The sequence below is a fragment of the Macaca fascicularis genome, chromosome 19, assembly GCF_037993035.2.
Source record: "Macaca fascicularis isolate 582-1 chromosome 19, T2T-MFA8v1.1".
Classification (NCBI taxonomy): Eukaryota; Metazoa; Chordata; class Mammalia; order Primates; family Cercopithecidae; genus Macaca; species Macaca fascicularis.
Genome location: NC_088393.1, coordinates 6,951,335 through 6,964,961, shown reverse-complemented (window position 1 = coordinate 6,964,961; position 13,627 = coordinate 6,951,335). Strand labels below are relative to the sequence as shown.

The 13,627-nt window shown below is 44.8% G+C and overlaps 2 protein-coding genes across 5 annotated transcripts in view; one reads left to right on the top strand and one right to left on the bottom strand.

Moving 5' to 3' along the window:
* RFX2 (regulatory factor X2) overlaps window positions 1-13,627 on the top strand; it is a 205,251-nt gene that overhangs the window by 15,756 nt on the left and 175,868 nt on the right. For all 4 annotated transcript variants that reach the window (XM_074025508.1, XM_074025507.1, XM_045379387.2 and 1 more), the window contains exon 2: window positions 8,167-8,334. The gene's annotated coding sequence lies outside the window, so the exon portion shown is untranslated. The remainder of the gene's footprint in view (window positions 1-8,166; window positions 8,335-13,627) is intronic.
* The window catches only part of ACSBG2 (acyl-CoA synthetase bubblegum family member 2), a 46,001-nt gene that overhangs the window by 8,585 nt on the left and 23,789 nt on the right, over window positions 1-13,627 (bottom strand). The window contains exons 8-10 of the mRNA XM_005587686.5: window positions 7,209-7,376; window positions 1,281-1,462; window positions 941-1,174 (exon numbers count right to left, since the gene is read on the bottom strand). Coding sequence (XP_005587743.3) covers window positions 941-1,174; window positions 1,281-1,462; window positions 7,209-7,376 — 584 coding nt within the window. The remainder of the gene's footprint in view (window positions 1-940; window positions 1,175-1,280; window positions 1,463-7,208; window positions 7,377-13,627) is intronic.

Sequence of the window (13,627 nt, the reverse complement as noted above, 5' to 3'; positions counted from 1 at the left end):
ATAATAAAGGGCCCAATAATCTAATTTTTAAAACAGGCAGATAATATTGACAGATAGTTCATAGGAAAGGAAGTACAAATGACTTTTAAGTATATGAAAAGGCTGGGCATGATGGTTCATGCCTGTAATCCCAGTGCTTTGGGAGACTGAGGATTGCTTGAGTTCAGGAGTTCAAGGCCAGCCTGGGCAACATAGCAAGACCCCATCTCTACAAAAAAAATTTTACAAAATTGCCAAGCATGGAGGCTTATGCCTGTAGTCCCAGCTAGTTTGGAGGCTGAGGCAGGAGGAATGCTTGAATCCAGAAGTTTGAGGTTACAGTGATCTATGATTGTACCATTGCACTCCAGCCTAGGCAACAAAGTGAGACCCTGTCTCTAAAAAAGATTTTTAAAATAAATTTTTAAAAATAAACATATATATGAAAAGATTTTTTTCAAACCTCACCCATGCTAAAAGGAGGGAGTCAGGGAGAGACACAACCAGAAGATTCTATGACTATGACTGCTGTCAGATGGGGAGTTGGACCTGAATTTGGTATTCTTAAAGTTTTCTTATCATTGGGTTCAACCTTGCAGCCTAGGGCAAGCTGAGCTTGGGAGAAAGCCAGGAATGGGCCATGGAGGTGTTTTGAGATGGGGGATCATGGGGATGAAAGGTGCTGAGGTCACAGACGGTGAACTTGGAGGCAGAACTCACAAATGACAAATGGGGAGACCATGGAATGTTCAGAGAGCCATCCCCCTTGTCTGTGGGCTCTCTGACCATCCAGGGTTTCCCATGGTCATGCAGAGTTAGGAGTTGGAGGCTGGAGAAGAGGATCATTCTGGAGACACCACGTCAGGATTCTTCTTAACCCAGAGGCCCATCTATATACCCACCTTCCCCCTCTTGACCCCATGTTATGGGAGGAGCAGGGGTCTGCCCCGGGGGCTGGTACCTTAGAAGCCTGTAGTTATTCTGGTTGGATATTGTGTGGGGTCCTGAGCTTTCACTCAACCCATACAACTCGCCTATAGGTATGTCCAAGCTTAGAAAGAACTCGGCAGTCTCTTGGTTGAGAGGCACAGCCCCACTGATGAAAGAGTGACAATGATCCAAGCCAAGGGACGTCTTGACTTTGCTGAACACGAGAGTCTTAGCCACGCGGTAGCTCATGGGAGTATTATATTTCCTGTGAATAAGAATGCCATCAAGTGGAAAGGGGCTGATGGGACCCTGTGGAGAAAGCTGAGCCTCCTCACCAACTATCCTCCCAGCCCTCTGGATGCTGCACCTACCCCAACATCTTCTTTGAGTTGACCTTGAAGCCAATGTTTCTTGCCCACACGAACACCTTCTTCTTCAAGCCTGTGGACTTGGCACTATTTCTCTTCACTGTCTCATGTATCTTCTCCCAAATCTGGGGCACTCCCATGAAGATAGTGGGTTTTACCTTCCGTAGAGTATTTACCAAGGTGCCCTGTACGTAACGAAGCTAGGTTAGCCACAGCAGGGCCTTCCGTGCACCAGGGATGTCCATCTCTCCCGATCCACCCAACTCTGCCCAAGAGAACATTCCTTCACCGATCAGATTATGCAGGGCTCCCAGCCCAAAGGAGACAACCCACTGGCTGGGTTGGCCAATCAGATTTTTGCACTCTCTCTAGGGATTTGATGAGAAGCATAAACTGGTAAGATATTTTTGGAAGGTAACATGACAGTACTATTAACATTTTAAATGCAACCTGTCAACTTCACTTCTGTGGGTGAAGGAATTCAGCTGAAGGAAAGACTCAGGCACACAAAGAAACACATTCAAGATGTTCTTTGCAACACTGTTTTGTAACAGAATGGAAACAGCTTACAGGTTCAATGACAAGGGGTTGGCTAAAGAAACTGTGGTCCAAGCATGCAGTGGAATGTTGTACAACTGTTAAAAAAGGATGCAAGATTCTCCCCCAAAGAGACCTATAGGTTCAATGCAATCCCTATCAAAATCTAGGCAGGTTTTTGTTTGTTTGTTTGTTTTGTTTTGTTTTTAAATACAAATTGACAAGCCGACTTTAAAATTTATATAGAAATGCAGAGGACCTAGAATAGTCAAAGCAATTCTGGAAAAGAAAGACAAAATTGGAGGACTTACTACCTGATTTTAAAATTTATTCTAAAGTAGGATGAACAACCATCCTGGTTTACTGCAGAACTGCAGGAGTATCTGAAATGTGAAACTTTCTATTTTAAAACTGGGGAAGTCCCAGGCAAACCAGGAAAATTTAGCCATCCTGCTATCAAGCTAGTGTGATCAGGTCAATGTGGCTTTGGCATAAAGACAGAAATGCAGATCAGTGGAACAAAACAGAAGATCCAGAAACAAAACCTTACATTTATGATCAGCTGATTTTCAACAAAATGCCAAGGCAATTTAGTGGAGAGGGGAGACTATTCAAATGCCAAACGAAGTAAAACAAACACACACTTCCACAAAACTTAGGGTTAGAGCCTTATTTCTCACCAAACATGAAAATTACCTCAAAATGTATTATAGCCCTAAATGTAAGAGCTCAAACTAAAAGCCTTTTGGAAGAAAACGTAGCAGAAAATCTCTGTGTCTTTAGAGTAGGCAAAGATTTCCTAGATATGATACCAAAAGCATAAAAGAAAATAGATAAATCAAACTTCATCCAACTTGAACTTTTTTCCTCTTCAAAAGATTACTGAGGAAACAACAAGCCATAGAACTGGGAGAAAGTATTTGCAAACCACAAATTTGGTAAAGGATTTGTAACCAGAATATATAAAGAACCCTTAACACTCAACAATAAGATTAGATATGCAGGCCAGGTGCAGTGGCTCACACCTGTAATCCCAGCACTTTGGGAGGCCGAGGCGGGCGGATCACAAGGTCAGGAGATCAAGACCATCCTGGCTAACATGGTGAAACTCCATCTCTACTAAAAATACAAAAAAATTAGCTGGGCATGGTGGCAGGCACCTGTAGTCCCAGCTACTCAGGAGGCTGAGGCAACAGAATGGTGTGAACCTGGGAGGGGGAGCTTGTAGTGAGCTGAGATCGCGCCACTGCACTCCAGCCTGGGCGACAGAGCGAGACTTTGTCTCAAAAAAAGAAAAGATTAGATGTGCAGCCAATTCTTTTTTTTTCATTTTAAATTTTCTTTTCTTTTCTCTTCTCTTCTTTTCCTTCCTCTCTCTCTCTTTCTTTTCTTTCTTTCTTTTTCTTTCTTTTTCTTTCTTCTTTCTTTCCGTCCCTCCTTCCTTCCTTCCTTCCTTCCTTCCTTCCTTCCTTCCTTCCTTCCTTTTCTTTCCTTTCTTTACTTTTTTTTTTTTTTTTTTTTGACAGAGTCTCCCTCTGTCACCCAGGCTGGAGTCCAGTGGCACCATCTCGGCTCACTGCAGCCTTTGCCTCCCAGGTTCAAGCTATTCTCCTGTCTCAGCCTCCTGAGTAGCTGGGATTACAAATGCACGCCACCAAACCTGGCTAATTTTTTTTTTTTTTTTTAATAGAGACAGAGGAGACAGAATTTCATCATGTTGGCCAGGCTGGTCTTGAACTCTTGACCTGAAGCAATCTGCCTGCCTTGGCCTTCCAAAGTGCTGGGATTACAGGCATGAGCCACTGCGCCCGGCTTTTACTTTTCTTTTTACTAGTCATGCTAGCACAGAAAGAGCAACCAAATTTGTAAATGGGCAAACTATTTGAACAGATTTCTTTTTCCAAAGAAGATGTGTAAAAGGTCAATAAACACATGAAGAGATGCTCACTATCATTAATCATCAAGGAAATGCAAATTAAAATGGCAATAATAAAAAAGGCAAAATAATAAAATAATAAAAATGATAATAAAATAATAAATTAGAATGGCAATAATAATAATAATAATAATAATAACATGCGTTAGTGAAGATGTAGAGAAACTAACCTTCGCACACTTCTGGTGCACTTACTTTAGAAAACAGTCTGGAAATTTCTGAAAATATTAAGACACTTTTGTCTCTATTCAGATTGACAAGTTTTAAACATTCTGACAATATTAGGAGTTGGTAAGGATGTGGGAAAATGGGAACTTCTCAGGTCCTGTAGGTAAATGTGTATGTATTATGTATTCAGCCAAGAAAGGAAATAATGTATTGAAGACCTAACACATCTCAGGCACTGAGCATGGGGCATGTGAGAGGGATCGAGAGGGCCCAAGGAAATATTTAGCAGAGAGCTAAGTGACAAAGAAGAGTCAGCCCTGCAAAGAACAAGAGCAAGAACCTTCTAGAAGCATGTACAAAGGCCCTAAGATTTAGCCTGCTTGATGGAGAGTGTGGGAGGCAAAATAATGGCCCCCTAAAGATGTCCACGTTCTAACCCCTGGGACCTGTGAATGTATAATCTTTCATGGTAAAAAGGACTTTGTAGATGGGATTAAGTTAAGAATCTTGAGATGGGAGATCATCCTGGATGATCTGGGTGGCCCAGTGTCATCACAGGGTCCTTACAAGAGGGAGGCAGGAGAGTCAGAGTCAGAGAGGGGAAGAGGTTGCCCTGCTGGCTGTGAAGATGGAGGAAGGGGCCCTGAGATAAGGAACATAGGTGGCCTCTAGAAGCTGGAAAAGGCAAGGAAATGGATTCTTCCCCAAGAACCTCTAGAGTGAATGCAGCCCTGATGATGTATTGATTTTAGCCCAGTGAGACCCATTTTCAGACTTCTGACCACCAGAACTATAAGATAATAAATGGGCCAGGCACATTTGATCACGCCTGTAATCCCAGCACTTTGGGAGGCTGAGGCAGGTGGGTCACTTCAGGTCAGGAGTTCAAGACCAGCCTTGCCAACATGGTGAAATCCCGTCTCTATTAAAAATACAAAAATTAGCTGGGCATGGTGGTGCATGCCTGTAATCCCGGCTTGGGAGGCTAAGGCACGAGAATCGCTTAACTCGTAGGCGGAGATTGCAGTGATCTGAGATCACGCCACTGCCACCGCACTCCAGCCTGTGCGACAAAACGAGACTCTGTCTCTAAATAAATGTTGTTTTAAGTCACTAAGTTTCTGTTCCTTTGTTGTGGCATTAACAGGAAACTAATTCAGAGAATGTAGCTTGAGGAAAATGTCAGAGTTCTTTTCTGGCTCTGTTTGCAAAGTCCAGACATGTAGGAAATCACTGTAAAACAAATTAGTCAGGCATAGTGGCATATGCCTGTAGTCCTGGCGACAGGGGAGGCTGAGATGGGAGGATCCCTTGAGCCCAGGAATTTAAGACTGCAGTAAGCTATGATCGTGCCACTGCATTCCAGGCTGGGTGACAGAGCACGACCTTGTCTCTAAAAAAAATGAAAACAGTATTTTAAAAAGAAATCAAAGTGTTCTCTCACATAACTACTTTGCAAAACCTACCAATGATGATTTCCAGCTAAATCAAGGAATAATCCAAAAAAAGGCAAAGACCCCAGAAAATAGGGGATGCAACCCAGGAGTGGGGAGAAGGGGTATCCCTGTATGGCAGCGTGTAGAAGATGCTGTTGATGTCCTATCACATCTCTAGTGGCCCACAGTTCTCTCTTTTCCAGAAAACAGCCCTTACTTAGAAATAACTGGGAAGTTATGCTCCCTATCCCACGTGGGTGCCTGAGCCCACAGCCAATGACTATCTGAGTTGGGGATACAAAAGCACAGCCTCCTTGCCTCAAAGTGGAACAACTCTGGTGTCATTCATGCCTCAGAGCTTCCTATGGGATCAGTCTGAAGTTACAATCCAGCTGAATGTATGTCCTTTCTTGTTTTTTCTCCCAGCCTATCCTTCTCTCCTTACTTCCTTTTGGTTTTCACCTGAGAGCTCCCCATTGATAAATCACAAAGATCTCCAACTCAGATTTTGCTTCTAGGATACCCAGCCTAGGACAACCTAAAACAACAGTCCAGCTAAGTGCAGAAGGATGGAGGAAAAGAATAATGCAATGAAGCTGGGTGCAGTGGCTCATGCCTGTAATCCCAGCACTTTGGGAGGCCAAGGCTCACCTGCGGTCAGGAGTTCGAGATCAGTCTGGCCAAAATTGTGAAACCCCATCTCTACTAAAAATACAAAAATTATCCAGGCATGGTGGCACAGGCCTGCAGTTCCAGCTACTTGGGAGGCTGAGGCACGAGAATTGCTTGAACCTGGAAGGCAGAGGTTGCAGTGAGCCAAGATCATGGCACTGCACTCCAGCCCAAGCAACAGAGCAAGATTCCATCTCAAATAATAATAATAATAATGCAATGAATATGTGAACATTTGGAGAATATTGATAAGCATGTGACAGATCAGATGGAGCAACTGGACATATATGCAAAAACTTCACCAAATTGGAAAAGAAAGGCAACTATTAATTCTGGGAAAAACAAAAAGTTGTACCAAACAGGAAATGTTATCATATAATAAACTACTTGGCTCAGTTAACTAAGAATAATTTATATTGAGAGAATGGGGAAGGAGAAATGAGGAGACGGGAGAGGAAGGGAGTGAAATCCTCACCACAGTAGAAAGGCAAAGATAATACTTAAAGTCAAGAAAAGGTGGTATAAAAGTTCTACACTCAAATATATGCATAATCCCAGCAAGTGGAATAAAATGAAGACCACAAACAACATCGTATGAATTCAGATCCAACTTTGCTGCCAAAAGCTCCTGTTTTTTTGGAGCTTTTTAGATTTTGGAATACCGACTTATAAACACACACACACACACACACACATATTTTACTTTCAATACCAAGTACATCTTTGTCTTGTGTTGTTCAGTGTTCAATCTACATAACCATACATAGATGCCCTCACTTGGATAAAGATAAAAACTAGGAGAATGTAGCCAGTTGGTTTAAAAAAAAAAAAAAAAAAGTTGTTTTATTTGGTCAGGTGTTTTTTTTTTAAGAAAAATTTACTGTTATTATTATTGGTTTTTGTAGAGATGGGGTTTCGCCATCTTGCTCAGGCTGGTCTCAACTCCTGAGCTCAAGCAATCTGCCTGCCTCGGCCTCCTGGAGTGCTGGGAATACAGGCATGAGCCACTGTGCCTGGTCTTGTTTTTAATGCTTCTAAATAGAGCATTAAGATGAGGGCAGAGGAAAAACGGTTAGACCTGGGGCCTCACCCAGAAAATCTGTTGAATGATTAACAACTATCTACTCACCTGGGCTGCCCAAGAGGATGAAGTGGGAGCCCCAGGTCCTTACTCGATCTTACCTTGAGAGCATCTGCTTGAGCAAAGTATGTGAGCGCCCCAATCTTCATGGGTACCCAGATGTCCATCATCTGTGCTGCAATGTGGCTGAGTGGGAGGTAGCTGACCACCATCTCATGCTTTTCTGTCAGTTTAAAGTCCTTTGCCACTGCTCCTGCCATCCACGTGATCTGTAACATAAGGGACAATCCAAGGTGCCTTGCCCCCATAGAAGGGCCATTTTATTTTTAAATTTTTATTTATTTATTTTTCAGACAGGGCCTCACTCTGTCACCCAGACTGGAGTGCAGTGGTGTGATCACACCTCAATGCAGCCCCAAACTCCTGGGTTCAAGGGATCATCCCATCTCAGCCTCTTGAGTAGCTGGGACTGCAGGCACACACCACCACATCCAGGTAATTTTTTTTTTAACTTTTTTTTTGTAGAGAGGGGAACTCACTATGTTTTCCAGCTTGGCCTCAAACTCCTGGCCTCCAGCGACCTCCCGCCTCAGCCTCCCAAAGTGCTAGGATTATAGGTGTGAGTGACCATGCCCAGCCTGGAGGGCCCTTTTAAATATATTTAGCTAAACACATTAATTAAGTAAACACTTACAAAGCACCTACTATGACCAAGACACTGTTTGCATACTTTACAAACATCAAGTCGTTGAATCATTGTAACACCTGGGGGTCAGTAACTATAATTCTCCCGAAATTTTTGGAGCTTCCCCCAAAAAATCTGTCAAATGATTCATAACCATCTACTCATCTGGGCTGCCCAAGAGGATGAAGTGGGGGCCCCAGGTCCTTACTCGATCTTACCTTGACAGCATCTGCTTAAGCCTAAAGTATATGAGTGCCCGATCTTTACGGGTACCCAGATGTCCACCATCTGTGCCGCAATCTGGCTGAGTGCGTGTGTGTGTTGCTTTTTCATAAGTCAGTATAAGACATCTTGGATTGTCCCTTATGTTACAGATCACGTGGATGGCAGGAGCAGTGGCAAAGGACTTTAAACTGACAGAAAAGCATGAGACGGTGGTCAGCTCCCTCCCACTCAGCCACATTGCAGCACAGATGATGGACATCTGGGTACTCATGAAGATTGCGGCGCTCACTTACTTTGCTCAAGCAGATGCTCTCAAGGTAAGATCGAGTAAGCACCTGGATCCCCCACTTCATCCTCTTGGGCAGCCCAGGTGAGTAGATGGCTGTTAATCATTCAACAGATTTTTTGGGTGAAGCCCCAGGTCTAACAGTTTTTTTAACCAGGGAGAATTATGTGAAAACAGAAGCACAGAGCCCTTAACTAACTTGCCTGAAGTTACGGGGGTTGCAAAATTTAGCAGGGAGCTTTAGGAGTAGGGAGGTTGCAGACCCTCTTGGGTCCAATGACAGAATTCAGAAAACCGAAGGATTCAGCAAGTGTCCCAGAGTCAAACCCTGACTCCACTGTTTGCTAGACATTTGGGCTATTTACTTAAAATCCCTTGTGGCCGTGATTGCCTCATCTTTAAAGTGGGGACAGAGGCTTCTCAGGTCCAATATAGAACTATGGAACCAACATGGTCAAACAAACAAAAAGGCTCTCCATAATCCCATCATATAAACAACCCAGCAATTAGCATTATTAGCATTATTAGCATTTTTCTTTCTCCAATGCATATGTGGATGTAAAGTTTTAGTGTACCTATAATTTTGTCACCTATAGTTCTCACTAGTGTCATAAATATCTGGTGAATAGTTACTTCGTTAATCCAGCCACCCGGACCTCCTCGCTGTTCCTCCAATGTATCAGGCATGGTCCAGCCTCAGGGCCTTTGCGCTGGCTATTCCCTCTGCCTGGAATGCTCTTTCTTCAGCCTTTTCCCTCACCACCCCCCACCCCCGTGGCTGGCTACTTCTTGAACATTAAGTCTCAGCTCAAGTGTCACCTCCTTAGAAGGGCCATCTCACACCATCTAAGGTGAAATTGCCAGTGACTGCCTAAGTCTCTACGCACCATGTCACGCAAGCTGAATGTTTTCATTTGTTAATTTCTTATCTGTTCCCAAGGTCCAGATTGAGTCTCTCTTGTTCGCTGCTGTATCCCCTGTTCCTGGAATATTCCCCAGTACATACTAGATGCTCAATGAATTTTTGTCAAATGAATGAGGAAATAGAAGGAAAGGTTAACTACAATAAAGGACATACAGCAGTCAGCCCAAAATATCCCTCAAGGCTAGTTCCACTTCTTTCCCTGGGCTCAGGATGAAGGCTCCCATAAACCTTGTCATGCATAGTCCAGGGTTCAAGGAACTTAGCACACTTTTGTTGAGAGAAGGGGCTTGGTGTGTGTAGTCTGTGAGGTACAATGGTTTAGACACTCCTGGTTCAGATCTCAGTTCAGAGCTTCCCTTGCTCTGTGATCCTGACCAAGTAATTTCCTCTGTCTGAGCCTCAGTTTTCTCATCTGTAAAAGGGTTAGTGACAAAATTTTCCTGGTGGGGTTTTACTGAGGGGTTAAAATGTGTTTATCTGGCCGGGTGCGGTGGCTCAAGCCTGTAATCCCAGCACTTTGGGAGGCCGAGACGGTCGGATCACGAGGTCAGGAGATCGAGACCATCCTGGCTAACATGGTGAAACCCCGTCTCTACTAAAAAATACAAAAAAACTAGCCGGGCGAGGTGGCAGGCGCCTGTAGTCCCAGCTACTCGGGAGACTGAGGCAGGAGAATGGCGTAAACCCAGGAGGCGGAGCTTGCAGTGAGCTGAGATCCGGCCACTGCAGTCCAGCCTGGGAGACAGAGCGAGACTCCATCTCAAAATAAATAAATAAATAAATAAAAATAAAAATAAACAATGGAGAAGGACATCCTATTCAATAAATGGTGCTGGGAAAACTGGCTAGCCATGTGCAGAAAAATGAAGAAACTAGAAGAAAACCTAGGAAAAATTCTTCTGGACATTGGCCTAGGCAAAGAATTTATGACTAAGACCACAAAAGCAAATGCAAGAAAAACAGACGTGGACAATTGGGACTCAAACTCAAGAGCTTCTGCACAGCAAAAGAAAAAATTAACAGAGTAAAGACAACCTACAGAATAGGAGAAAATATTTGCAACTCTGCGTCCAATAAAGGACTAATATCGGCCAGGTGCTGTGACTCACGCGTGTAATCACTTTGGGAGGCTGAGGCGGGTGGATCACTTGAAGTCAGGAGTTTGAGACCAGCCTGCCCAACATAGTGAAGCCCCATCTCTACTAAAAATACAAAAATGAGCCAGGCGTGGTGGTGGGTGCCTGTAATCCCAGCCGCTTGGGAGGCTGAGACAGGGGAATCGCTTAAACCTGGAAGGTGGACATTGCAGTGTGCTGAGATAGCGTTCACTGCACTCCAGCCTGGATGACAGAGCAAGACTCTTTAAAAAAAAAAAAAGGACTAATATCCAGAATCTATAAGGAACTTAAATCAACAAGAAAAAAATAAAACAACCCCATTAAAATGTGGACAGTCTTGCTTCAGGATCTATCCTTATAACCCCTGTGCTAGGAGAATATGTTAGCAGACATGCAGCTACTAGGAGCATAAATACTAGCCAGCATAGAGGGGAATATCCTGTTTAATCAGATTTCTTTCATTCATTCATTTCCCAAAAGTGGATTGAATCCTCCTGCCCACCAGGCCCTGCAGTTACAGTAGCGAATAAGACAGACAACCCCTGACCTCAAGGAGCTGATGTTCCTGACAAACAAATGAGCACATAATATGTCAGTGTTGGCCGGGCGCGGTGGCTCAAGCCTGTAATCCCAGCACTTTGGGAGGCCGAGACGGGCGGATCAGGAGGTCAGGAGATCGAGACCATCCTGGCTAACACGGTGAAATCCCGTCTCTACTAAAAAATACAAAAAACTAGCCGGGCGAGGTGGCGGGCGCCTGTAGTCCCAGCTACTCGGGAGGCTGAGGCAGGAGAATGGCGGGAACCCGGGAGGCGGAGCTTGCAGTGAGCTGAGATCCGGCCACAGCACTCCAGCCTGGGCGACAGAGCGAGACTCCGTCTCAAAAAAAAAAAAAAAATAATAATAATAATAATATGTCAGTGTTAAAAAATTCTAAGGAAGAAAAGAAGTAGCCAAACGGGAATTAAGGAGTAAGGGGGTGGTTTATTGTTTGCTGTTTCAAACATGGAAGTTAGGGAGGGCTTCACTGAGGAAGTGACGCTGAGCAGAGACCCACCCGAAGGAGGGGAGGGAACAAGCTGTGTGGCTATCTAGGGAAAAAACTTCCCACCAAGCTCATGCAAAGACCTCGAGGCAGGACTTGTCTGGCGTGTTGGAGGAACAGTGAGGACGACAGTGTGGCTAGAACAGAATGAGGAAGGGGGAGAGAGGGTGGAGAAGAGAGGAGGAAGGGGAAGGGGCTAGGCTTGCAGGGCCTTGTGGGCCTCAGGAGGACTTGGGTTTTTACCTGGAGGGAGATGGGAGCCATGGCGGGCTGTGGACAGAGGAGGAATGGGACCTGACTCAGGCGCTGACAGGTGCCCTCTGGTGGCTGTAGAGAGGATAGACGGGGGGTAAGGGTGGGAGTTGGGTGGGAGGCGGGTAACAGGGTAGGGTGAAAGCAACCACATAGATCCAGGGGAGCGATGATGGAGATGAGACCAAAAATAATTTTTCTCTATCATACAGTTGAGTCCAAGGGCTTCTGTAATGTCTGAACTTTTAATTTTTACTCCAACAATTTATTGCCAAACTTGAAGCCTGCTTTCTTTGTCGTTATAGCAAAATATATTTATGCATCAAATTTTACAGGAAGCCAAGTTTTAATTTACATATAGACTTTAGTCCTGGACCCACGATGTTGCTCAAACAGACGGTATGGGAGGGTCAAAGCCATAGTTGTAGAAAAATCAGAAAATTTCTGAGAGACCTTGAGCTAAGATTCAGGAGGAGGAAAGGAGCTCTGCAAGAAGGAGACAGTGTTGGCGAAAGATTTGGATTCATGTTAAAATGAGAAATTCAGAAAAGATTTCCAAGGTGTGGATCTAGGATCGGGACCTCCAGACCCAGGGGGATGATCCTAGCCCCACACCTTGCTATACAGCACTAGCTGAGACAGTGTGTTAAGGAAGTGGAGGCTGATCTTTGCAATCTTCCATTGCTGACCTTCCATGGGCCAGGCCCTCTGCCAGACTTGGGCACTCTACTCTCCCCATTTTACAGATGGGCAAACTGACACACAGTTTGATGATGTCATATGACCAATGTCACACCAGCGTATATTGTTACTTACAAGTAGCAAAGCCAGGATTTCAACACTGAGGTTGTCAGACACCAGTGTGTGCTGGTAACTATTACCCTAGGCTGAGGAGGGGGCAGGGAAGCATTTATTTTTTATTTTATTTTTTATTTTTTATTTTTTTTGAGACGGAGTCTCGCTCTGTCGCCCAGGCTGGAGTGCAGTGGCGCGATCTCGGCTCACTGCAAGCTCCGCCTCCCGGGTTCACGCCATTCTCCTGCCTCAGCCTCCCGAGTAGCTGGGACTACAGGCGCCCACAACCGCGCCTGGCTAATTTTTTGTATTTTTAGTAGAGACGGGGTTTCACCGTGGTCTCGATCTCCTGACCTTGTGATCCGCCCGCCTCGGCCTCCCAAAGCTCTGGGATTACAGGCGTGAGCCACCGCGCCCGGCAGGGAAGCATTTATAAAGTAGAAATGGTTCATTTAAAAACCAGCAGGCTAGGCGTGGTGGCATGCACCTGTAGACCCAGCTACTTGGGAGGCTGAGGCAGAAGGATCACTTGAGCCTGTGAGTCTGACGCTTCAGTGCACGATGATTGTGCCTCTGAGTTGTCACTGCACTCCAGCCTGGCCAACATGGCAAGATCCCATCTCTAAAAACAATTTAAAAATAGACCAGGTGCAGTGGCTCATGTCTGTAATCCCAACACTTTGGGAGGCCAAGGCAGGCAGATGACTTGAGGTCAGGAGTTTGAGACCAGCCTGATCAACATGGTGAAACTCCATCTCTACCCAAAATACAAAAAATTAGTTGGGTGTGGTGGCACTGACTTGTAGTTCCAGATACTTAGGAGGCTGAGGCATGAGAATTGCTTGAACCCAGGAGACAGGGGTTGCAGTGAGTAGAGTGCCACTGCACTCCAGCCTGGGGAACAGAGCCAGACTCAGTCTCAAATAAATAAATAAATAAATAAAAACAAAAAAACACACACACATACACAAACACAACTGAAAAATAAAGTAGGCTGGGCATGGTGGCTCATGCCTGTAATCCCAGCACTTTGGGAGGCCAAGGCAGTGGATCACCTGAGGTCAGGAGTTCAAGACCAGCCTGGCCAACTTGGTGAAACTCTGTCTCTACTAAACATACAAAAATTAGCCAGGCGTGGTGGTGGGTGCCTGTAATCCCAGCTACTTGGGAGGCTGAGGCAGGAAAATCA